This window comes from Fonsecaea nubica (assembly GCF_001646965.1).
Source record: "Fonsecaea nubica strain CBS 269.64 chromosome Unknown Scaff34, whole genome shotgun sequence".
Lineage (NCBI taxonomy): Eukaryota > Fungi > Ascomycota > Eurotiomycetes > Chaetothyriales > Herpotrichiellaceae > Fonsecaea > Fonsecaea nubica.
In genome coordinates this window covers 183,395-207,946 of record NW_019173707.1, presented here as the reverse complement: position 1 = coordinate 207,946, position 24,552 = coordinate 183,395, and the positions used below count along the sequence as shown (strand labels likewise).

The following is a 24,552-nucleotide window of genomic DNA, read 5'->3' as shown; positions in this document are numbered from 1 at the left end:
AAGGATCTGGCCTGTTATTAGTTTTTGAGTTAAGAGTATTTATGTATGAGTACTCGTACTCGCTGTGCTTGTCAACGATGTGTCCACTGTATCAACTCAGGGCACATTACAAGCCCTCCTGACCCGGTAGGGAATCAGTCACCCACATGATTGCAAAGGCCAAAAAGGATTGCGGGTATAGTCTGACATGGCAAATTTGTAACAATGCCACACATGCCTACGTAGTTACGTAGTTAGTTTCAAGCGCAAAAAAACTTGCGGCTCGTCGTCTTCTTGAGATTAATCGCTCGTCACTTTACTCACGCTTCGCTCACCTTCTGCTTGCTAAGTGCTTCCTCTTGAGCGCTCCCTAAAAGGAATAAAAAGAAAAAAGAAAAAGACAAGAACAAATCGACGCAGATTCCATCTCGAATCCGAGATTCAGGTTTGTTGAGTACAAAGTGCCTCGTACAGGCTCAGTCAAAGCTTACTCCGTAGTTTAAAGGTGCCTACGGAGGATGTCGAAAGCACAATCTAAAGGTAGGCACTAATGGTTGCTTTTGCAGGGAGATGGGGTTCGCTTCTCGGGTACCTACCGAGCTACCTAGTGCCTACAAAGGTACCTATGGCGTACCTAGCACGCTTACCTAGGTAAGTAGTGAGTGCGTTCAAAGGATCAGAGGGTGGGCAGGGTGGGGAAGCTCCCAACCAGGACCCGCTTGCTCATGCCTCCAACTCTCTTCATTTTACTCACATCGACCACTTTTCACATCTCGGTGCTCGCCCTGCGACGCTCCATCGCCCTCAGGAAGAGTGATAGGTGCCGATGTACCTCGTACAAGTATTTCTCTGCCCTGCCATATAAATCCATCAGATCCTCGCGCTCACACTCAAACAGATTGGATTACCAGCCTGCTCCACTGAAACCAATGCTGCTGATGATTGCAATTTCGCCAAAATCCAGCGCCATCCCGCCAATGTCTCGAACCCTAGCGGCTCCGACAGCCATCCTCTCCAGATCGAGGGAAAGAATCTAATCATGGCTTGTTCGCCAGGTGCCGGCCATCCTTCTGTGGCGGCGATAAACAAGGACTAGGGCCTCTGTTTCTGAAACCTCCTCGTGGGCTGTCCGGCACCTGCACTCTGTCGAAAGCCCAGGACCTGCCGTTTATCTGCGACAGTCCCCCTCCTCGCAAGCGAGCCCTATGATGGCCAACCTCCAGGGAAGATGCTTCTGATCGGTAACCGAAGCACGTCCTGCGATTTCGATACTCGACTCGTCGCTGTTATCTAGATGTTACAAGAAGACTTGTTTCATCATGGGCGGCGCGCGGCACAGATGCGACCTCATCCTGCCTTCACTGGCATTGCTGAACCAGTGACCTCGAGTTCAAGTCTGCCCTCTCCAACGACCGACACCTTGACAACGTCTACTGCAAGTGCCATCACCGGAACAGTGCCAGCCACAGCACCAGATATGGCGCCCCATGCTACCTTTCTTTACCCTACGGCGCCGCTGACCTTGAATAATATCGACGTGATTCAAGTCAGCTATCAGGCAGTCTGGAAGAGTGTAAATTTGTCTATATTTTGTGAGATGAGTCCCGGCTCAGACCAGTTCGCTATGGCCAATGTAAACCAGAGTAAGCTTGTGCAATGCCGAGCATGACTGGGAGCGAAAACTGACTCTATTTGCAGTTGAGCCCAGTGGCACGTATGCTATTGCGCCTGTTCAAGCCGGAATGCAAATACCCCGATTTCCAACCTACTGCAACTTCTTGCTTTGCGATTCCCAGAACAAGACAGATTCTACGACTGCGGCTGGCTTCACAATGGTCAGCACCCAAGGCATCGCGACAACTTATGCTTTGGCCGCCACACGAGCCGCAACGACCTCAGCATCAACGACCGGTGGTTCCAGTACAGCATCGGGAGCTGCCAATATGTCCTCACCTGGTGCGTCTGCGGCTGCCGAAACGGCCGTGTCTTCGACCTCTCATACTGCTGGTTTGGGTAGTGGCGCCAAAGCGGGTATCGCTATTGGTGTGATTCTCGGCACTCTCGCCTTGATAGCCGTTATTTTCTTCTACTTGCGAATGAAAAGGCGAATGAACAAGTTGGAGAATATGGTTTCATTGAGGAGCACAGTGTCATCGTCGGTGGACCTCGCGCCGTCCGAGAAGGCTGCGGTTGAAAACCCTACGACAGCATTACCAACCCCGGTCCCCTTGTCCTCCCCGTCAAATAATGATGGGACAGGGGTTGCGATTTTCAAGATGGGGGATAATCATCGCAATTCAGAAGATTGGAGGCGCTTTTTCGGCAATGGGAAAACCCAAAAGCCCGTAATATCATCTTGACATTTTTCCACCATGAGGACCCTCAGGAACTTGAAAGGACCAATTTACATTATTTTTAGCGACAAGACCGATACGAACCAGGCGTCTCTGTTTTCATACTTACGAAATCAAAACTTTGTGGCCTTTGACGTTTTCCGGCCACCAAATACCACGCAGCCTTGTTCTACGCTTTCGGAATGCCACGTGACTTGCCGCAAGGCTTTGTGGACAATGACGGTGCCGTCTCTCAGCAGGATGAATACCATCACCGACACCCTCTTGATTGTGCTTCGATTTGATTCTGGCTACTTTGTTCTCTTCTGCATGCGAAGCCATCTTACATTCACCGTTCCATTCATTGTGTGCTGTTTTCGGCTATCATGATCTTTTCGCTCTATTCATTCATTGGCAACACGCCCATTGTTGCCCATGCCGCACCCATTCATACATGTCCGCAAACGTGCTGAACAATCTTTGGCTTTCACTTGCACAGCTCTCTCCAGTTCCCTTTGTCTCAGCATGTCGGTTTTCATTCTTATTCTCAACCCTCCTCATCCCCCCTGTCCCTTGTTAGTGTCTGTCAATTCGTTTCTGCAAATCCCCAAATTTACATTGCATCATGGTACAGACAAGGTCTCAAGCCAGGTCCGGGGCTGTTACGCCCACCGGACAAGCTAACACCAGTACTGGCCCCCTGAACGTTGGAACGCAGAAGCAAGCAGGAAGCAAGGCATTAGCGAAAAATCAACCGAAAACGAAAGTCCCAGTCAAGAGTCAGCCCAAAGGCAAGGATGCACGGAAGACTGAATCGAAACGCAAGGCTCCAGTAAGAACTCAAGCTCAACCCCAAACACCAGCGAATAGTCCACCAAAGTCGAAGACGCCGGATAACAGTGAGAAGAGAGCCCCAGCTGCTGCGAATGGCGTGGCCGGGCCGCGAGGGTCACCATTGAACCCTCCTGCTGGAACCCCGAGAAATGGTCCGACTCCTAGCCCGACATCGGACGGACCCGAATTCAACAGTCCTCTAAGGGCGCCAACGGATGCCATCATCGCAGCCAGGTCAGAGGTGAAGTCGAATGTAGGGGGAGGGTTCCAAAATCCAGGGCGTCTTTGCTATCGCAATGCCACCATCGTCGTGCTACTGCACAGCAACAGATTCATGTCTTGGATTGAACACCGGCACATCCCCAGTCTGAAGGCCGCTGGGTTGAGGATCAAACCTTACAGCAAACCTCTCATCGACGCATTGCTTGATGTGCCAGCTGGCGACGGGCAAACAGGCGACAAGACCACAGCAGCATTGCCCATCGACTACACCGATGTCTTGTGCGAACTATTTGAATTGAGCAGGGCTTATTGGGATGAAAGACAAGCTCAACCGGAGACTCTCAACCTTGCAATGGGTTTCTTCTGGGACTACGCAACCAGCCCGCGCCGCGACAAGGAAATGAAAACAGAAACATATGCCGTGGAGGATCGGTTCACAACCAAAATGAGGGAAGCCGCAGAAGATCAGTGCGCCTCTGAGTTCCTGGGCTGGTTGATCGCCCTCAGTATCGAGCAGCTCAAATACTTCACCGAGAAGAGGGTCAATCAGCGTGAGAACAGGTAAAGTCCTCCCCAACAATCGAACTTGACGTGTCTTGATCAAGCTGACTGTAGAGAATAGACTGGACCAGGCGACCCTGGACAAGATTGTGGACTTGGGCCATGTCACAATATCAGAGCTATTGCAAATCACCCAAACACAACGCGCCCGGTGTATGCAGTGCGGTTCCGTCCGCAGAGTGAAGACGCGATTCTCACGCCTCGATGAGCAGACGGTACTGTCCCTCCAGTTGCCCGCCACAGCCAACAGCCAAGTGCCAGTGACGTTGGAAGACTGCTTCACGAAAAACTCCGAGGATGACTTTGAGTGGCGTTGCAGCGCCTGTAGCAACGGCACAACAGCATATAATCCAGACAATGGCAATGGGGCCAAGAAGAATATCTGGAGGAAGATCTACTCTCCTCCCGAGGTCTTGTTTCTGCAGCTGGCGCGCTTCAAGATTCGACTCGGGAAGGACGGTACCGTGGAGCTGGACAGAGCAGGCAACATCAAGTGGGGGAAGGACGCCACCAAGGTGACGATCCCGGAGGAGCTGGACTTGACTCCATTCCTTGAGAGGCGAGGGGAGCCCGCCGACATCTCGGCCAAGTACCGGCTAGAAGGCATCGTCAGCCACTATGGTGGCAAAGACGAGGGCCACTATATCGCCTACGTCCACCGCGGAGACAGCTGGTACGTGTTTGACGATTCCAGCGAGGTCCAAAAGATTTCTTTTCAAGTCATTCTCGACCACTTTGATGGTTTCACGCCCTATGTGTTGCTGTACGAAAGGATCCCTGACGCCAATCACGACGCCGCTGGCCGTGAACGCGAAACACACTCCGTGAGCAGTGCTGGTAATGCTAGTAGTGCTGATGGCGGTACTGGAGACGACGCCAGTGCGAGAGACACTGGCATTGAGCCAGACGACGACAACAACAACAGCAACAACGCCACCAATGAAGATGGCGGCAGCCCGAACAGAGGTAGTCAAGCCCGTTCCAATGGCACACACGATGTGTCCAAGTCTTCAACGGCCCAGCTCAAGCTTGCCACAGCAAACGGCCAACGTCCAGGTCCAGGACAGTTGTCCATCAACATCACGGCGGGTTTCGGCCGCTACAAGATCTTGTTCCCAACGCTCGTGCTGGAAAACTACGTGCCTGACTCCCACGGCAAGAATGACGCCTACGTCAAAGTGCGTCTGGAGGACTCCCTGGGCCAACGGACAGAGGTTGAAGGGATTGGTTCGTTCGAGAGACCTGGCCCTGACAGCACTGGAGATGGCGAAGACGCCTCTTCTATCATGTTGAACCCAAATTTCGCGCCTGGATCGACGCCTGTTGCATCGGTGGAAATCATATCTGACCAGCGCACCGCCCAGACACCACACAACAGGTCTCCATTCAAGAGGTCTTCGAGCGGCGACACTGAATTGGACCCTGCGCTTCTGCCAGACGTCCCTGACCACAGTCCCAGCCAACACCGCCCTCGCCGGACCCACGGTGCTGGATCGGGCGAACGCCAGAACCGCAGTGATCGATCCTCGCGGGATTCCAAACGGTCGCCGTCATCCCTGGACAACGGCGCGCCGTTCCTGTACCAGACGCCGACCGTGCAAGCCAAGCTGCGCCAGATCTTCACCCACATGGAGAATTACTACGAGGACACGATCAAGCGGGACCTGCACGCGGGCGTCGTCCCCAACTACCAGGCCGAGATCGTGGCCCTCAACGGCAAAATCGCAGAGTACGAGCGTCTGTTGGGGGAGAACGCGGACGACGCCGAGGAGCAGCTCTTCTACTGGAGGGCCCGCGAGGCTGGCTTGCTGGAGACGCACCAGCAGAATCTGCGCTGGATCGCCGACTTGCAGGAGCAGAACCGCGCCCTCCGCGCACAGTACGCGTGGCAACATTACAACCCGACCGGGCCTGGGGCTGGTCTCGGCATACGTGGCGTTGAGACAGTGCAGCCGGTGGTTCCAGGAATAGCGAGGACAGGAGCCAGACAGAAGAGGTCCTTCGGTCAGATCAACGAGGGTCACCAGGAGTCGGTTTTCGACGATCGTGCGGCGCGGCCCAGGACCCCCAAGCGAGTCAAGTTCAGCAACAACAACAGCAGCGTGGCTGGCCAAGTGGGAGACGCGACCCATTTGCAGGATGATATCGACTACGACTCGCGTGAGCTAACCGAGTTGCACTACGACTCGGCTGGGGGCCGGCTCTACGACGACTCCGAGGACGGCGGGGACGTTGTCAAGCCCGCGAAGTTGCCTGATGTGTTTGGGCCGGAGGCAGAGCTTGAGGAGGACGAAGAGGAGGATGATGATGATGATGATTACGATGAGGATGAGGACGAAGATGACGATGACGAGGATGAAGACGAAGAGGAGGAAGAGGAAGAGGATGGTCACGACGATATCAAAGACACCCACCACCCCCTCAACCCCACGGCCGTGAAAGAAGAAAGCCCTCTCCCGGACTACGAGGACATGGTCCCCGCGGACGAACGGTACGACGCCTCGACCGAAACGTCGCCCACACCGTGGCTGTACCAGAAAATCTCCAGTGGGCGCAGGGTGCCCATGGTGCACCTGTTGCGCCGGTTCCCGTCGACGCCCACGCGCGCGGTGGTCGGGCCACGACAAGCCACGCCAGCAACGGCGGCACGGACGAGACCCAGTCCGCTCCAGGTCCGGCACAGTCCGGCCCAGGGCCGCGTGGACGGTCGCGTGCGCAGCAGTCCTCACCACTACCAGACGAGCAGACGTGGTGAGCGGAGTGCATGGTCGGTCGATTTCGACGAGGATGGCGTTCCGCGGTATTACAGGGTGTGAGAACCTGATGGAGTTGGAGTGAAGTGGCCGGCCGACGAGAAATGCCATGGATGGGATGGATGGGATAGAGATGCAACGGGGATAGACTCTATTGTCGCTGTTTATGTTGATGGACTTTTGCACAAGCACATGGCCCCTGAATTTCGTTCGTGCTTTTCGACAACTCGTTACTTATCGTGAGTTGTCCTGCGTAGGATGTACGGTTGCTTCGTAGGAGTAGTAGTCATGTAATTCATTAGATACCTCAGTCTTTTTTGATATATACTTGCCTTGATCTCCTCCTGACCGGCGACCTTGGGCAGAGACACCTAGAGTCCCAGGATATAGACATGGCTAATGTCTGGAGTCTGCTTTGCCCGTGAACCGGGAACTGGTGATGAAGCAACGCCCAACAAATCAGGGTCGGGCCGGACTTGGACTGCGACGAAGAGCGGCGGACGAACCAATGGTCACACTTTCACAGAACAAAGAATATTCAAGGCTGACTGGTTCCGGGACCTTAGGGGATAGTTCTGTAACCAGTAAGGCGTGGTCTGGAAAGACGCCCTTTTGAGTAAATCCCCTCTGCAAACAGTTGCAAGCAGAATGGGCCCCATGCCAAAGACGACAGGGAGTTTCTGGGGTCATGGATAGCCCAGACCCATGGTAGATATTGCCAGGAGGATCTGTTTTCAGCTGGCTGCCTGAATGGCCTAGAACTGTTCACACTGTTCCCGGATTGATCAGAGCGCTCAGACCTCCACTTCGAAGGACATGGGAGTACCTATGTGAGTCATTGGGCCTGCGATGACAAGTTCAATTTGCTCCTCCATGGCTGGTCAGGTGGAGGAAGAGTGTCCTTTTACCTTGTGGCCGTGCGCTTACCGTCTCGCATAATTGGGCCTTAAAGTCGGGGATGGTTCCTCTCCGAATACTCGGTATGCAGAGGGTCGATATTTGTCACCCGGTGCCCACCAGCTTCTTCGGAATGTGTTTAGCATGAGAATAGACGCGTTGGTGAGTCCTGGCGAGTCCAGAGTAGAAGCTGATTACGGCACAAGTATCCCTTTCCAGATCGACGCCCGATGTTACGCGGTTGCGGCTCAATGGTTTGACGGCGTGGACGGCTTCGACTGATCCTTGATGGGTTCCCGCATGATCTGCTTGATGGAGACAAAGCTGTACATCTTTGATTGGTTCTTCCCCCGCCTCGACAGTCATCTTCCACATGTGGTCAATGCATTAGCATACGACGTCGCAACGATAGGCTGATACCTTGTCGAATGCTTCAACACTAGGTGCTTGCGTGCTGGATCCGTTTGAAGGAGCTTGTCCATTTTTGGGGGCTCTATACGAACTTCCCGCCCGTGTAACAGGGACGTCACCCAAGACGCTGAACAATATCGACTTACCAGTATCCTGCAAGATCACCCTCTAGTCAATACGAATAAGAGCAACAAGAGTCTCGGCGGTCGATCCTCCGCTGTGCCACGTTACCACTAGTTGTCCACTCGTGCTTGTAACTAAGCCTTGCCGTCTATGCCGGACGCCTGATTGACGTCGAGGGGCCAAGAGGTATGGGCCGGGCCTTGATAGAGATGCACGGTCCTCAATGGTCTGAGCCGCAGTTCAATGTAATCTTGTAGCGTCTTCGATTCCTTTCCCCGCTCAGCTGGGATGACGCTGAATATCAAACATCAGCTGTGCTATGGTAACTCTCAGTCTTTGACAAGTCGCTTCATCCCACGATACATATCCTGTAAATGATGTTTGGACAAGCAACTTCACAAATGTCTGAATCTCAGGCGTTAGTGAAGAAAGAGACGGGTTCACACCAAAGGCGTGGGTATGTGCGGAGCAACAAGGACCCTCTGAGAGCCAATATTAATGTTTCAATCAAGCAGAGCAAAGACAAATGGCTCTTTGCCCACACCCAAGGAGAGCGGTCGCAGCGACATGGACGACAACAAATCAAGTCTTGCTGCTCCGGACGAAAAGCCTCGGGTCAAGCAGCTTCATCACAAGGTGCGCAGCGGCTGCATAACATGCAAACGGAGAAGAATAAAATGCGACGAGGAGAAACCAACTTGCCAAAGGTACCAACCTTGCTCTGTCGCCCTTCCCTACCGTACGTACAGACTGTTTCTCACCTTGTGAATCAGGTGCATTCGCTCCGGAAAAGTCTGCCTGGGTTATGATCCTCCTCGGGCGTGGATCTTTGACGTGGTAAAGTCCAAGAAACGAAATGAGACTCAGTGTTCAAAGGAACCGCCTGAGATATTGCCCCTTGAAGACGGAGGTGGCGGGGAAAACAGCTCCCAACCAGCAGAATATTTCTCGACCTGGTGTGATCCTTACTTGACGACAGCCATCAATGTCTCGTTTGGCGACACGCAAGAAGAGCGCCGCAGTTTGGACTTCTGGTTGAAAGAGACCGGGCCTACCTTGGGGAATTTCGGGCCCGATAATGACTTTTGGTGCGGCTTCATCCCCCGTTGGGCGTGGCAATCCCCTATCCTCCGACATCTAATGGTGGCTGCAGCCATGGTCGATGAGCAGCTGGGCTTGTACCGCAAAGCGATGACATCGAGAGTGACACCGCGGGTTTTCTGGCACTATCACGCAGCGATCACGAGGATGGCCACCGCAAAGGCATCTGACAAGTTGTGCCTGACGGTTGCGTGCTTGGTTGCCTGGATCTGCGAGACCATGCAGCGGAATTATATGGCAGCAGCTGTCCATATCAAGGCAGCATCACGGCTCTGGGGAGAGCTCAAAGCGTCATCAGCCAGGTTTGATCGGTCCACCTTAGACACGATGGCGCCAATCGAGCGAGCGGTTCGAGTATGCGAGTCGTACGCGTATGCTGTCCTGACTGAAGAAACTCCGTCAAGCAGTCCGTTGCTGCATGGAACAGGTCTTGTGGGCGAAAGGGATTGCGACGTCCCCGTTGTCCATTCGCTCACACAAGCACGAGGCCTGTTGTTGGACTCGATTGCTGCATTTTCGACAAAGGATTGGACGGAGTCTGACGCTCGGCGGCAACGCCTGTTTGTGAGAAACTGGCACCAGGCCATCCGTCGCTATTGCAGCCATGGTCCAGAGTCGCGTCTATACAAAATCACCGTCCAGATGTTGTTCAATGTCGGCATGGCATTCCTCCCAGAAACCGAAGCAGGCATATTCAGCTATTACGCCAATCCGAACGCATTGAAGCATATTCTGGACGTTTTCGAGCAGATACTGAAAGAGAGACAGAAAGAGAAGCCTAGCCCAGACGATGAAAATGTCGAGGAGACTCTCGTGTTTGCTTTGGAGGTTATGCTGAACAATATACGCCATGACAAGTTGCATCAGCGTGCTCAAAGGTTGCGGAGGACATTGAGAAGGCCATGCAGATACACCAAGTGCCACGCAGCCGTTGTTGACGGTGACCTCAACGCTCAATCTGCTCACATCGCGCAAGTCTTAACCCTATCTCAAGAGCAACGGAGAGAGGATCTAGACAACAGGCGGACATAATGTTCTTGATCATGAAATGGCATTGAAACGTGACTCTGTCTTTGCTTTGCCAGATGCCATGAGCGCCTTGCGTGACGACCTTGTCGTATCTTTTTTGATCTTGATGATCCCGTTTCATTACAAAGGGGCGACTGGGGCATGCCCAACAGCAAAACCCCGAATACTCGCGGTTGGAATGGTGAATAATGGTAGACATGACCCCAATATCTTGTACGAGGAGCCGCTTCACGGAAGAGTGGTATATTCCGTCAGGGTGGTATTGCCGGGCCTTTCGTTTCCTGGAAAATACGTCCGTTTCTCGACAATATAGAGAGCTCTATTTGAAACGTGGCCACTTTATCAAGGCTAGTTCCTAGAGACACAAGTGCCTCGCAGGCGATGGGTATGACCTCTGAGGCGCGAGAGATGAACATTGTCCTCCGTCACAGCAATGATTGTCATCAGCACTTGGGATCCTGTGCAATCTGAGATCCTTTCGGGGGTTGAATTACTAAGATGTGGCTGAATATCTTGATTCCATCATGTGGTCTCGGCCCCTTTGCCGCCGAATCTATCGGCAACGCCTCTCCCCTGGTGCTCATGTTCCTTGCGATGGCCTAGGTCCTCGTCTGTACTCTGATGATTCTCTTTTTGTCGCCCATGACGATGATGGCGGTGATGGCGATGGTGCTCGTGGCGACGCCTATGTCGATGTTCACTTCTTCGTTCCTGGTGTCGAGCGCTGACCTCTGCTTTGGTATATCCTTCGTCCAGATTGAACTCTTCCAGACTCTCCAAATCATCTTTGTCATGGGCCGTTCTCCTCTTGCGCTTTCTATGGTGCCGTTCATTCCTCTTTGTGCCTTTGACTTCTGCGAGATCTCTCTCACGCTCCTTCATCCACTCCTGTCTTTGTCGTTCATTCTCTCTGAGAGCCTTGACACCCCGCTTCATAGCGGCGAGAGGATCATTTGCATTGAGCCGCGTGAGTTCTCTTTCCTGTTTCCGGGGATCCTCGTCACCCCATTTCTCTCGCTCTGGCTGGATGGATGTATACCATGTGTCTTTAGGTCCATCTCTTCCGTTTACAGCGTCTGAGAGGTAGACCGTGTATGGATCTTTTCTTTGTTGTTGATCTACGTGAGACCGTTTCTCAGGCGCTGGAACTAGGGAGATATGGCCACCGGCGTCAACAAGGGAAGCATAGTCTTGCCTCGGCTTGCTTGTGGACTTGGATGTACTTTCCAGGGCGAGTCGAATATCACGATCCGTGTCATCTTCCCCCGGTAGCTTGCGTTTCAAGGTCCTACTCTTGCCCTTGCCCTGTTGTTGTAAGATGGAGAGTCTATCGTCTGCTTCTCGCCGCAAATCGTTCTTCTCTTGTTCGGCAGCCTGGTCACGGGCTTTGGCTTCATCGCGCTTGACCCGCTCGATGTTCGCAGGGGAGTAGACATTCCAGGATTTTTTGTGGAGGAGATGGAGAGGCATTTTTCAAATCAAACTGTCAGCTGTAGGACCATCAAGTGGTCGAGGTGTGCCTGCGACAGATTGTTGCGGGGACAAATAGCGGGACAAGGTTGAGGCACCTCAGCCTCGTCTCTATCGCCACCAGGCTGTGCCGGCAAAACATCGGGGAGTGGAGGTGCTGGATGTCATCCTCGAAGTCGCCGCCTCAGGCGCAGTGCAGTTTTGGGGGCTTGAAACAGTCTGGGAGTTGCTGTGCCTATTTGTGACGACTTACAGTTGTTCTGTCGCTTTGTATCCGTTTCCACATCATATCTGTGGATCTGTCCTCTCTTTCCAGCTTTGGGTCTTGTTACAACCCCCTTCAAGACTTCAATCTTTCCCATCTTCACCCCTCGCTCCAGTCATGTCCTTCCTCAACAGAAACAACTTGTTTGGTGGTTCAGGGCAACCTCCGCGCGATCAATACGGCCAGCAGCCGTCTCCTCAGCGAGGAGGGCGTCCTTCTTACCCCCCGCCCGGCAGCGCTGGCGGCTACGACACACACATGAACGGTTACGACTCTCCTAGGCCAAGATATGACAGTCCTGGTCTGCCTGCGAGAAACATGCCTCCGCGCCCCGTGGGCCACCAGTCGAGTCCCAGTCGTGGTGCCCCTGCCAGAGGTCGGAGTGGTGTTATGACACTACAACCTGCAAAATCTCCAGACAATTCCTATACCTTCCGCAACCTCGTGGCCGTATCCTCACAGGACGTTCCTCCTTCCTACGATGGCACCGACGTATTCCTGCTTATCAACGGCATGTATGTCGTCTCATCTCGGCCTATTGATGCGTTTCCCAGGGGCAGCATTGGCCTTTCCGAACCCCAACGATCTTGGATGGGTGTAGCTTTGACAGACCTTGTGCAGGCAGAAGTCTATGATCCCTTCAGCCAAGGGGCCCAGGCATATATTGGTGCGATGGATATTGAAATTGGCTTTGCGAGCACGAGGAAAACCACAGATGCGCCGTACGATCAGGATGATCTGGCCAAAGAGATTACAAAAGTATGTTGAGAAGTACCTGGGCCATGGTTCAATACTAATCTTAGTCGATAGTTATTCAACAGCCAGATGTTCGCTCCCGGTCAGCGGTTCCTCATGGACCTCAAAAGCATTCCACTCAACCTCACAGTCAAGACAGTACAGCTGGCGGACCTAAGCGAAAAAGCTGCGCCTACAACGTCTGATCCTCTGGCACGAGGCATTTTGACACCTCAGACCCAGATCAATTTCTTCAAAGATGGGAAGACTCCTATAAACCTGAAAGCCTCCTCTCGTCGGCCTGCTGCCAATTCCATCATCGCCCCCGACTTTAAATTTGAGGATATGGGCATTGGTGGGTTGGATGCGGAATTTGTGACTATTTTCCGGCGAGCATTTGCCTCCCGCGTCTTCCCTCCTGGGCTCGTGGAGAAGCTGGGTATTCAGCACGTGAAGGGTATCCTACTCTACGGTCCCCCGGGTACTGGAAAGACATTGATTGCGCGACAGATTGGCAAGATGCTCAATGCGAGAGAGCCAAAAGTTATCAATGGTCCTGAAGTATTGAACAAATACGTCGGCCAGTCTGAAGAAAACATCCGGAAACTCTTCGCCGATGCAGAGAAGGAATACAAAGAAAAGGGAGATGAATCCGGTCTTCACATCATCATTTTTGACGAGCTGGATGCTGTCTGTAAGCAGAGAGGTAGCGGTGCCGGCGGAGGCACCGGAGTGGGAGACAGTGTGGTCAACCAGCTCCTCTCCAAGCTCGATGGCGTGGATCAGTTGAACAACATCCTCCTTATCGGCATGACGAATCGGAAAGATATGATTGATGATGCTCTCCTACGGCCTGGACGTCTGGAGCTACATATGGAGATATCCCTGCCGGACGAACACGGTCGGGCGCAAATTTTGAAGATTCACACACAAAAAATGCGTGATAACCAGGTCCTCGACCCGGATGTGAATCTCGAGGAACTGGCTCGCAAGACCAAGAACTTTTCTGGCGCCGAGATTGGTGGTCTGGTCAAGTCCGCCACGTCGTTTGCCTTTTCCCGCCATATCAAGGTGGGCACGATGGCGGGCATCACGGATGACGTGGCAGATATGAAGGTCAAGCGGGCCGATTTCGAAAGTGCTCTGGAAGAAGTGAAACCGGCGTTTGGCGTGTCAGAGGAAGAGCTCTCGTACTGCCTCCGTGGAGGCGTCATCCACTTTTCACAGTATATCAAGGACGTGCTTGAGGAAGGGAAGCTCTTTGTGGAACAGGTGCGCAACCCCGATTCCACGCCGCTCTTCTCGGTGTGCCTCCACGGGCCTCCTGGCTGCGGAAAGACGGCCTTAGCAGCCAAGATTGCGATCGACAGCGGATACCCGTTCATCAAGTTGGTCAGCAACAAGGATACGTTGGAAATGTCGGAATCCCAGAAGATCTCGTACCTGAGCAAGGTGTTCATGGACGCATACAAATCACCCATGTCGTGCGTGGTGCTGGATGACATTGAGGAATACACCGAATGGACACCCATTGGCCCTCGATTTTCCAACCCCATCTTGAAGACACTGGTTGCACTGTTACGCAAAGCGCCTCCACCAGGACGAAGCCTCCTCATCCTTGTGACAGCCACAGAACGCTCGGTCCTCCAACAACTAGATTTCTGGCGCCACTTCAACAGCGACGTCCCCGTCGCCAACGTGCGGACGTACGACGAACTGGAATTTGTCATGAAGGAATCCAAAGCCTTCGAAGCTGGAGAGATCTCCAGGGCGGTCGCAGAGATTCGAGATATCACGCGCAGCGACGTTGTAGGAGTCGGCATCAAGCATGTGCTGCAAGCCATTGAGACAGCCAAGTTTGACACCGATCGGGTCACACGGTTTGCCGGGACTTTGAGCAGAGTCATTGCTGAGCGTGGGGAAGGGAGTAGTAGCATGTTTCATTGACCAGGAAAGAATAAGTAGATGATTGTGAATGGTATGATATTTTGGGCGTCGATACTAGGAAAGGTCTCTTAGCGAGGGCTGTGCCATTCCGGCGATGAATGTCATATCAAATGAGCTTGCCATCCGCAAACATATAATGGCGAAGGGGGGTATTGTCCATGGCTATCTTTCGTGGTTGAGTCCCCGAGCAAGTGAGCCCACTTCCTAAGAGAGTATATTTGGGATGGTCCTTTTGTATAGAAGAGGCTCGAGCACGTCAGGCTTGTCCACCGGCATTTTCCCGCACTCAATCTAAGTATGCCCCACAGATCCGACCCTCGCAATTATGAGGGTCGAGGAGTAATAATGGGTCTATCCCGGCGTGGGCCCCAGACGGCTTTCGGTAGTTGCAATGCACCAGTAGGTTTTCGATGCCGCCTCGAATGTCTTTTTGCAGGGATTGAGAAAAAAACTGCCATATAATGATTGCCCGACATAATCGACTTGGTCAACCAAGTGGCGCCGACTGTGAGTACTGATTAGCCAGATATATTGATTGTCGTGGCCGTCGCTGGCGCAGAGGTAGTGTATACAGATATATACATATATACTCTGTACAAAACCATGGCATCCTCTTCCGGCCATAAACAACCCACGCCTTTCCCTCATGGCGCCTTTCTGCCCAATGGTCAGTTCGACAACCAGCAACGAGATCCTCCTCTTCCTCCCGACCATCCCACCATCGGGTATAAGCTGAACCACTTCATGTTGCGGATCCGCGACCCGGCCAAATCCATTCCATTCTACGTCGACATCATGGGGATGCGGACCGTCTTCACCATGAACGTTGGCCCCTTCACCATCTATTACCTCGGGTACCCGCAGACCGACGAACACCGGGCAGACCTGATGAAATTCGGCGCCGACACCGCCGCCAAGCTGCAACATACCTTGGGATTGTTGGAGCTGTATCACGTCCATGGTTCGGAGAAACAGGATCCGGGTTACTACTCGACGGGCAATGAGCCGGGGCACCTTGGGTTTGGCCATCTGGGGTTCACCGTGCCCAGCGTTCCAGAGGCCCTGAAACGAATGAGGGAGCACGGCGTCGAGATCTTGAAGGATCTAGGCGTCTGCACAAGAGAGAGCATCCCGATCAGTGACTGGGAGAACGAGCGCGGCATCGGCGTCGAGGTCAAGGGGACTGAAAGCGAGATCCACGACGAGTACAGAAAGGTCTTTGACAGGATTGCCTTTGTGAAGGATCCGGTGAGTGCGGTTTTCTCCCCCTTCCCTGTCCAATCCCAATACGTCTTGTTGCTGAACCGAGGACGTGGTCTCAGGATGGATATATCGTCGAGTTGGTGCCGCAGAATATGCGTCCTCTAGACCCCTAAGCTATGAAATACCGTCATCGGTGAAACCTCGACATTCCCGGGAAGGGCAAGTCGATTTCAGTGGTAGAAGGCCCTCGAATGACTCTTCCGGCAGTACGATATGCTTGGACTGACTAAAGAGAAAGCCAGTTGTCGGGGAGGAAGGTGGCCATGTCGTTTTATGCCACTGAGTATACTCCGTCTGTATATACCCAGATACCATGTTTCTTGCCACCGTCGAGTCCTCTTGGAAGAAAATGACAGGTAGGGAGGCAGGGAGGGCAGTAGAAGGATCTAGACCTGCAAGGCCACGAGGCTGTAAAGCAAAGAACTGGCATTTATGCTCTGCCCTATAAATGCTTAGTCATTATACGGTGAAGCGCTACTCACTAATACGCCACGGATATCAAACATCGTCCCTTCTTCCAACCTTCAACTTCCCTCCACACTGCATCACTCTTTCTTGGACCTGGTTTGCCCTGTAGTCTAATTACCAAAGGGGAGAATGCCGTCAAGATGGACATACCGTCTGTCTTGTTCCTCCTTCCTCCGCTTTCGATCGGTGCATTCAGCCTGAATTCGGTCCTCGAGGTTTAGCCGATGCTTTGATGTCACCATTTCCGGGAGCGATGCTTGCATATTCCTGTCGGCATAAGCCCACCGAGCAGCATGCCGTTTCCCTGTTCAAGTCATAGTCAGGGCTGATCGACATCATGCAGCCAATGAACGACACAGGTCGTTGTGCGGAGAAGTTCAAATCGAGGTTAGCCATTGTTCCTGGGGTACGGGGAACGTCCTTGAGCTCGAAATGAAAGGTGCCGCATTGAAAAAAGCCGGCTATTCTGCTGTATGGTGAGTATATATGGTCTGGATAATGTCCGGTACGCCAGCGAACGAGCAAGCAGCATCCTCAGCGAACTCAGCATGATGCGCTCGTTCCTTGTGCTCGTGGCAGCCAGCCTTGCCGCTGCTGAAACTGGTATCGACGCCTGGCTGCGCTATGCGCCCATTTCTTCTCCTAGGCCCAGTCAGAGTCTCCCTTCAAACATCATTTCTTTGAATGCCACAATAAATGGGCCGGTGCATATTGCAGCCGTAGAGCTACAGAAAGGTCTTGCAGGCATCCTGGATCACAACATCTCGGTCATCTACCCAACCAGTTACCAACTCAGCAACACAACGACATCTATCCTGGTCGGCACTGTGTCAGAGTATGCGAACACCTTAAGCGAACCTCCACAGATCCCAAAACTCGTGGATGATGGATATTGGCTCAATACGACAGGGTCAACGGTCCAAATCCTCGGCCACAATGAACGCGGTGCCCTCTATGGTGCATTCCAGTATCTTTCGATGATCGCCCAAGGCAATTTCTCCAACGTCGCATTTGCTTCCAATCCGGATGCCCCTCTACGCTGGGTGAATCAGTGTAGGTTTTCTGCAGACCCTATATTGTTGGATTGCTGTAAGTCTTTTTACTAACCCCAAGTAGGGGACAACTTGGACGGGTCAATTGAGAGAGGGTACGGTGGTCCTTCGATCTTCTTCACAAACGGCACGGTTGTCAGTGATCTGGATCGTGTCTCGGCCTACGGACGTCTCCTGGCATCGATAGGCATCAACGGGATCATTGTTAACAATGTCAATGCCAACGCCTCTCTTCTTAGTTCCGAAAATGTGGAAGGACTCGGAAGAATTGCGGACGCTTTTCGGCCGTACGGCGTGCGTGTTGGTATTTCTCTAAACTTCGCCTCGCCAACAGCCAATCTGGTCTATGGCAATCTCAGCACATTCGACCCAATAGATCCTGATGTCATAGCATGGTGGACGAATGTTACGGACACTCTGTACGAGCGTGTTCCTGACATGGCAGGATACCTCGTCAAAGCCAACTCTGAAGGGCAGCCTGGACCCCTGACATACAACCGAACCCTGGCTGAAGGAGCAAACCTTTTTGCCAACGCTCTACAGCCACACGGTGGTATCCTCGTATTTCGCGCGTTCGTCTACGACAGTGTCCACTTAAACGAATCAATCTGGAACGAGGATCGCGCAAATGCTGCAGTCCAGTTTTTCACTGGCCTGGATGGCAAGTTTGCAGAAAATGTCGTTATTCAGATCAAATACGGACCGATTGATTTCCAAGTCCGCGAGCCTGCTTCGCCTCTTTTTGCTTACCTGCGGAATACGAGCACCTCAATCGAGCTAGAAGTCACGCAAGAGTATTTGGGACAGCAATGTCACCTGGTATACCTGCCTCCCTTGTGGAAGACAGTCCTGGACTTCGATATGCGAGCTAATCATACCGAGTCCCGCGTCCGCGATATCGTCACTGGCAAGCGCTTCAACAGGCCTCTTGGTGGCGCCGCGGCTGTGGTCAATGTTGGAACTAATGACACTTGGCTGGGAAGTCATCTCTCAATGTCGAATGTGTATGGTTACGGTCGCCTAGCCTGGGATTTTTCCAGCGATCCAGAGGCTATCTTACAGGACTGGATCCGGCTCACGTTTGGATCGAATCCGGCTGTCGTGGCTGCAATCACTAACATGTCGATGTCGTCGTGGCCCGCGTACGAAAACTATACGGGCAATCTCGGCATTCAAACTCTGACTGATATCCTGTACACGCATTTTGGACCCAATCCCCAATCTCAAGACAACAACCCTTGGGGACAATGGACCCGGGCAGACCGCAAGACCATTGGAATGGACCGCACCGTGTCGAACGGGACAGGCTTCGCTGGACAATATCCTGTGGAGGTCGCAGCCATCTACGAGAACATCTCGACCACACCGGACGATCTCCTTCTCTGGTTCCACCACGTCAACTACACACAGCAGTTGCACTCTGGCGAGACCGTCATCCAGCACTTCTATAACGCCCACTATGCGGGCGCAGAAACTGCACAGACCTTTGTCACGCAGTGGCAAGGTCTCCAGGGCAAGGTCGACCAGCAGCGGTACAACGAGACTCTCTTCCGGTTGACGTACCAGGCAGGTCATTCGATTGTGTGGCGCGACGCAATCACCAACTTCTACCACAACCTGTCGGGCATTGATGACAGCCAAAATCGGGTTGGAAACCACTCGTGGCGTGTCGAGGCAGAGAGCATGACACTGCAGGGCTACGAGCCGTATAACGTGTCACCTTTTGAGGCTGCCTCGAATGTGACGGCCATCGTGACCTCTGCCAACACGACCACCGGCACAGCGACGACGACGCTGAATTTCCCCAATGGCACATACAGCCTGGCTGTGAACTATTATGATCTGATTGGCGGCAAGTCTCAATGGACAGTATCCCTGAACAACCACCAGATCGGATCGTGGGTTGGCGATCTCGAGGACCGACTGGGCCACGCTCCCAGCGTATATCTCGATGTAAGTGTTGGCGCTTTCTTCTTCGTTGAGCCATGCCTGCCCTATTCCGTCTTTTGTGGACAGACAGAACAAAAAGCTGACACCATTTTTCTCCCAGGGCCACTCCGCCGCACGAATCACATTCCACAACGTCACCGTCGGACGGGGAGACGTCTTGAAGATCGTGGGCGTGGCAGACGGCATCGAGCCCGCCCCGCTGGATTACATCTCGGTGTTGCCCGCGGGAGTGGTTGATTGAGACAAAGTCCATACTTCACACTACATAGATAGACCACCGATACTACTCTTATTGCCCACGACTTTTTTTTTTACGAAAAGAAAAGAAAAACACCTTCTGGCCCTCACGAGAGTTCGACAAGTGCTAGAGAATCTACACGCGGAACAAAACATATATACTCGATGTCCCTTTCGTATCATAGCTACATACATACACAGCCACATAGACACCTACATGATCGAGATTCGAGACAGCGATATTCCTTCTCATGACAACAGATCCCACCAACTCATTTCATGGACCTCCCCAATTTTCTAGACTTTGTTCGTTTCCCGGATCTCGAGTTTTTTTCGAGCAAAATTTCTTTTTCATTCAGGTGACTGAACAGACATATTCAACTCTCCCGGTTTTGGTCGCTTCAGGCTTTCTTCCGTCGGTCGTAAAACTGTCAGAATATGCTTCAAAGTGATTAATTGATTGGACGAGGGACAGATAAAACAGTGGGATCGCTCGCTAAGGATCATTGGATTTATTTATTGATTTGTAAAGAGTCCTCAGTGCAGAGGAGGGTACGCCGCGGCGCGGCCGCCGCTATGTCAATGTCGATGTCGATGTCGGTACCGATACCGATTCCGCTTCAGGGATTCGTAAAGGCGACAGGAGGCGGGCGCCAACGGCAAACCGTGCATGCCACGGAGGCCACGACGACTATAAAGGCGAGCTTCAAGGTCGCCAGGAACCACGACCAGAGAACCCTCGGGGTGTGCGACAATCCAGCCACGGCGCACGACAAGGAATCACGAAAACTCGGCTGCAGCCCTCTCAGCCAGCCGACCGTTCGGAGGACGGGAGCGGTGAGTTTGCCCACCACGCTGTTCCTGTACCGCTGCACCTTGGTATCGAGGTCCGGAATCGCGGGACAGTTCGGGGCCCCCGTGACCAAGCACGCCGTCGTATCCAGTTGCTGGGCTCCCCGGAGGCGACGGACGTTGCGGTCGACCTCGGTGAAAGCGGAGAATCCCAGGGTAACTTTGGGTTCACGGCGGTCCGCGCATTCCAGGTGACGCCGTCGCCGTCGCAGGATGGCATTCACCTCCGGATTCGCCACGAACAGCTCATCCGTCCTGAAGGACAGCTTGGTGCTCGTGGGCACGGGCAGACGCTGGGCGTAGCGGGACTGGACCCAGCTGACGCGCGACTTGACCGTGAGTTTCGGCCCGACCAGCACCGCGAAGTACGTGTCGGTGAGCTTCAGGGAGAGCAGGTCCGGGTAGGGGAGGTAGTCGGCGATGATGTGGTGGATTTCTGGCGGCAGAGAAGCGAGACTCTTGTGGGTGTTGCGTGACGAGGGTTCTGGTTTTGAGGATTTCGGTGCGCGCTGTAGAAAGGTTGTCGGTGCCATTGGCATGAAGAGGTGTCGCGCAGGGATTGTGAGATTTGGAAATGTCGCTGGCTCTCGAGGGCGTTGACTAATAGCTGATTATCGAACAATACAAGCTCGTGTCTTGTATGTAGATGTGTGGACAGGGGTCTTCTGTGGCAAGTATATTCCAAGCTTATCGTAGAGCAGCTGAAGCAAAAGGACTGAAATATGTAAGAGCAAGAAGACAATAGAAAAACAATCACCTCCTTCTAGGGAGCACTGCACAGTATATAGTCACCGCACAGCGCAGCGTCGACACGGAAATTCCAAGAGCTCTGGTTAGATGGTGGAATTATCATGTCTGCCTGGCGAGGCTGAATTGACGCCAGCCTGCCCGCGTCGGGACGGGACAAGCTGGCATAATCGAGCAATGAGGCTGAGTCTTCTCAGTTACATAGACTGTAGCAGTGTTCCAGAATGAAAGATATGGTCAGTGGAGAAGAGCAGGAAATAAATATCGTCTACAAGAAAGAACAAGGCAAAGAGAGCTTCGGCTGTAGGTGCGGCCGGACGAATGATGTTCCGTTTTGTCGCATCCCGGCTCGGCAGTCAACCACAGTACGAGCCTCACCAGGATGTCAGAGTGAGAATGATACAATACTAGGTAATGTCTACGTTCAGGAGAGACCAAGTATCATGTAATGGATGCGGCATACTCGGGTTACCAGATAGAAAGGCTCAACTGTCAGAAAACCAACTACACCTTTCCTTCCCCACAGCCTCAGCGCCATTCGCTTCACAGCCTCCTTGTACTTGTACAAGTTCATTCTAGATCATGGCCTCCACCTGAAGGCGGGATGTTTCCAATCAAGGTCTTGCACCTGTTTCAATGACAGTCCATCCAACTCGGTATCAATATCCTTGGTCTCCCGCCGCTTATTATCCCCCCACATCCAAAACAGTAGGAGAATGGAGAGAATCAATATAGTCGACGAGGTAGCCAAGTTCAATCCATTGCCGATATGGTAGTTGGGCGCGTCAAAGGGGAGGAAAGACCAGGTCGATATCAAGCCCCCAACATTTCCGAACATGACATTCGTGCCAATGGCCGCTGAGCGAGCCGTATCTGACACGACATTGGCGGAGACTTGGGCATTGCAGAGTGCACCGTACGAAAAGGCGCCTGCTGCAATCAAAAAGGTTGCTCCGTAGCGGACGTGAGAATTGGTGCTGGCCAAGAACATGATGTATCCGCACATCATCAATGGCGCAGAGAGGATGAAGAAGATGTTGCGACGATCGTACCGCCATGAGAGCAGCGGGAATAGAAGGACAAAGAAAGCTCCCACGACATATGGCGGAACAGTGTGGAGTTGTTGCGACACAACCGAGTTCTTAGGATAGATCGTCTTGACAATAGTCGGAAGGAAGAAGGCCAAGCCTTGCACGGTGATGTTGTCCAGGAGGAAGATGAATGACGTGGCGAGGGTGACCGGGCTCATTATGCCGCGGAGAATCTTGGGCACATCCAGCTTGTCGAGGACCTCGGTCGTACCAACGCGCTCAGACTTGACCCGAGCAATCGCAAGATCTTTCTCTTCTTGACTCAGCCATCTTGCAGTCTCGGGTCGGTCGGTCAGGGTGAAGAAGGCAATGAGTGAAAGACCGCAAGTGATGATCCCTTCGATGGCGAAGATCATCCGCCACTCATGAAGGCCTCCAAAATGGCTCAGCTTGAGAATGGCAGAAGCCAAAAGGCCACCGAAAGCCCCCGCAAGAGGCGCCATAACGATATAGAGCGAAAGCCGGAATGCCAACTCGCTTCGACGGTACCCTACAAAATCTGTGAGCTGGGACCAACGAACCATGGTTGCACCTGAAGCAAGTTGTTGCTACAAGAGAAAAACAATCTGTCAACGAAGAAAAAACTCACATCGAGACATATAATAAGCAATGCCTGGAAGCATACCCGCCTCGGCCACACCCAAGAGAAACCGTACACCACATGCCGCGCCTATATGGTGTACGAAGGCTGTGCAGATGGAAAATATTCCAAACGCAAGCGAGGTGGCGGGCAGGAACCAGCCGGGCCCAAAGTACTTGCACGCCATATTTGCTGGCAGCTCAAAGAGGATATAACTGATGTAGAAGGTGGAGAGAACAACATTGTAGTCATTCCCCGTCAAATGAAGGTCTCTTTCAAGCCCAGCGAGTTTAGCGTTACCTGGAGGAAGGCCGTCAGTACCTCGTACGGCATTACACATTAGACCCTGTGCAACGAACCGATATTGGCACGATCAATGAAGCAAAAGAGGTAGAGCAGAGCAACCGTCGGCACGATGTAGAGATCAATCTTCCAGCGCAGTCTGGCTTCAGCCTTGGGGTCGAAGGTCACAAGGGAGTGGCCATATCTAGGGTAGCGAGCGTCAGCAGCCGTTCGCCTATTCTCCATTCACGGCGAGAATATGGTTGGCATACCTGTCGGTAGCAGCATGGCCTCTTTCCGCAGCTTCATGGAAATTCTCCGTGTGCATGGCGGCAGCCTTCTCGTTCATGGCCTCATCTTGAAGCGATTGCCGGACAGCATGATCCACCTGACGTTCCTCTGCGCTGTGATCTTTAGAAGCCATGTTGGATGAGTGTGGATAAATGTACAAAGTGTGGCGATAATGAAAGATGTCGAGACAAAAGCATTATCTGGAGAGGAGGGGGCGACTGGGTCTAAGTAGTCTTGGGTCGCCATGGCATCGCCGAGGGCAGCCGTGGGTTGCTGATTGATTATTGGCAAGGTCCATCATCCGCTTCCATCGTCTATCGAATGGTCAGGGACGAATAAACAATCCGGGGCTTACAGAGCGAGGGTCACAACCGTGAGTCTTGGCCTGGCCATCCGGAAAACGCACCTGGCACCCTTGTCAGCAAAGGACAAGGCTGGTCGAAGAAGCGAAGGGGGGTCTAGAATTGCGGGTGCAGCGGGTCCTGGAGACGAAATGACGGGGAGAGGAAGATGACGGATCCAAGATGGCACGATGGCACGATGAGCAAATGGATGGTGTTGCAACTTTTGCGGGGGAACCAATGATGACTGCGGTGAGTGAAAGGACTTGTAAACCAAACCTTCTCTGTGCTCCTCTCACTCAACTCTGTCTGCTTTGTGGTCTCGTTGTGGCGGAAATAGTGCCATGCTTGGCTCTTTCGATCAAGCTTGATTGACTGACTCGTGTCTTTGTCTCTCTTCCCAGTCTTACTGTGTCTCCCAAACACTCTCCATACTCGGAGACCAGACAAAAGACACAACTCATCGATATTCACGAGCACTTTCCTGCCCCCTGCGAGTTCAAGTTCAAGTTCGGGTTCGGGTTCGAGTTCGAGTTCGAGTCCTCCGTTCAGGAACCAAATGCTTCCGGGTGCCCGCCCCTGGTCAAAAGTCCTCCTGGGTGCCATCCGTTCCGCCCATTAGCCCTTCTTCACTTCATCGCCCAGAAGACCTTGCGCATATCTCTAGCGTGCCCAGACACCGCCATCAGCCACCATCCTCCGGGACTTCGACTCGGGAAGTAATGGTATGCGGGGACG

At 53.0% G+C, this 24,552-nt stretch overlaps 9 protein-coding genes across 9 annotated transcripts; 6 read left to right on the top strand and 3 right to left on the bottom strand.

Annotated features, from left to right (window-relative positions):
* Positions 1–1,318: 1,318 nt before the first annotated feature.
* AYO20_05738 (hypothetical protein) lies at positions 1,319–2,339 on the top strand (the record flags this gene model as incomplete). The annotated part of the gene is made up of 2 exons (XM_022644031.1): positions 1,319–1,622; positions 1,678–2,339. The coding sequence occupies 2 exons, from the start codon at positions 1,319–1,321 to the stop codon at positions 2,337–2,339; spliced, it is 966 nt and encodes a 321-aa protein (XP_022500035.1).
* Positions 2,340–2,937: 598 nt separating this feature from the next.
* AYO20_05737 (hypothetical protein) lies at positions 2,938–6,745 on the top strand (the record flags this gene model as incomplete). The annotated part of the gene is made up of 2 exons (XM_022644030.1): positions 2,938–3,929; positions 3,991–6,745. 2 exons carry the CDS (start codon positions 2,938–2,940, stop codon positions 6,743–6,745), a joined length of 3,747 nt encoding a protein of 1,248 aa, XP_022500034.1.
* A 1,935-nt stretch (positions 6,746–8,680) lies between these two features.
* AYO20_05736 (hypothetical protein) lies at positions 8,681–10,246 on the top strand (the record flags this gene model as incomplete). The annotated part of the gene is made up of 2 exons (XM_022644029.1): positions 8,681–8,820; positions 8,887–10,246. 2 exons carry the CDS (start codon positions 8,681–8,683, stop codon positions 10,244–10,246), a joined length of 1,500 nt encoding a protein of 499 aa, XP_022500033.1.
* Positions 10,247–10,765: 519 nt separating this feature from the next.
* Positions 10,766–11,713, bottom strand: AYO20_05735 (hypothetical protein; the record flags this gene model as incomplete). The annotated part of the gene is made up of 1 exon (XM_022644028.1): positions 10,766–11,713. The coding sequence occupies one exon, from the start codon at positions 11,711–11,713 to the stop codon at positions 10,766–10,768; it is 948 nt and encodes a 315-aa protein (XP_022500032.1).
* Positions 11,714–12,095: 382 nt separating this feature from the next.
* On the top strand, positions 12,096–14,660 carry AYO20_05734 (hypothetical protein; the record flags this gene model as incomplete). Its single annotated transcript, XM_022644027.1, has 2 exons — positions 12,096–12,737; positions 12,789–14,660. 2 exons carry the CDS (start codon positions 12,096–12,098, stop codon positions 14,658–14,660), a joined length of 2,514 nt encoding a protein of 837 aa, XP_022500031.1.
* A 603-nt stretch (positions 14,661–15,263) lies between these two features.
* AYO20_05733 (hypothetical protein) lies at positions 15,264–16,036 on the top strand (the record flags this gene model as incomplete). The annotated part of the gene is made up of 2 exons (XM_022644026.1): positions 15,264–15,908; positions 15,983–16,036. The coding sequence occupies 2 exons, from the start codon at positions 15,264–15,266 to the stop codon at positions 16,034–16,036; spliced, it is 699 nt and encodes a 232-aa protein (XP_022500030.1).
* A 787-nt stretch (positions 16,037–16,823) lies between these two features.
* AYO20_05732 (hypothetical protein) lies at positions 16,824–19,634 on the top strand (the record flags this gene model as incomplete). The annotated part of the gene is made up of 4 exons (XM_022644025.1): positions 16,824–16,867; positions 16,921–17,444; positions 17,508–19,396; positions 19,494–19,634. The coding sequence occupies 4 exons, from the start codon at positions 16,824–16,826 to the stop codon at positions 19,632–19,634; spliced, it is 2,598 nt and encodes an 865-aa protein (XP_022500029.1).
* Positions 19,635–20,250: 616 nt separating this feature from the next.
* AYO20_05731 (hypothetical protein) lies at positions 20,251–21,015 on the bottom strand (the record flags this gene model as incomplete). The annotated part of the gene is made up of 1 exon (XM_022644024.1): positions 20,251–21,015. One exon carries the CDS (start codon positions 21,013–21,015, stop codon positions 20,251–20,253), a length of 765 nt encoding a protein of 254 aa, XP_022500028.1.
* Positions 21,016–21,809: 794 nt separating this feature from the next.
* AYO20_05730 (hypothetical protein) lies at positions 21,810–23,606 on the bottom strand (the record flags this gene model as incomplete). The annotated part of the gene is made up of 4 exons (XM_022644023.1): positions 21,810–22,852; positions 22,910–23,200; positions 23,260–23,387; positions 23,455–23,606. 4 exons carry the CDS (start codon positions 23,604–23,606, stop codon positions 21,810–21,812), a joined length of 1,614 nt encoding a protein of 537 aa, XP_022500027.1.
* Positions 23,607–24,552: the final 946 nt, after the last annotated feature.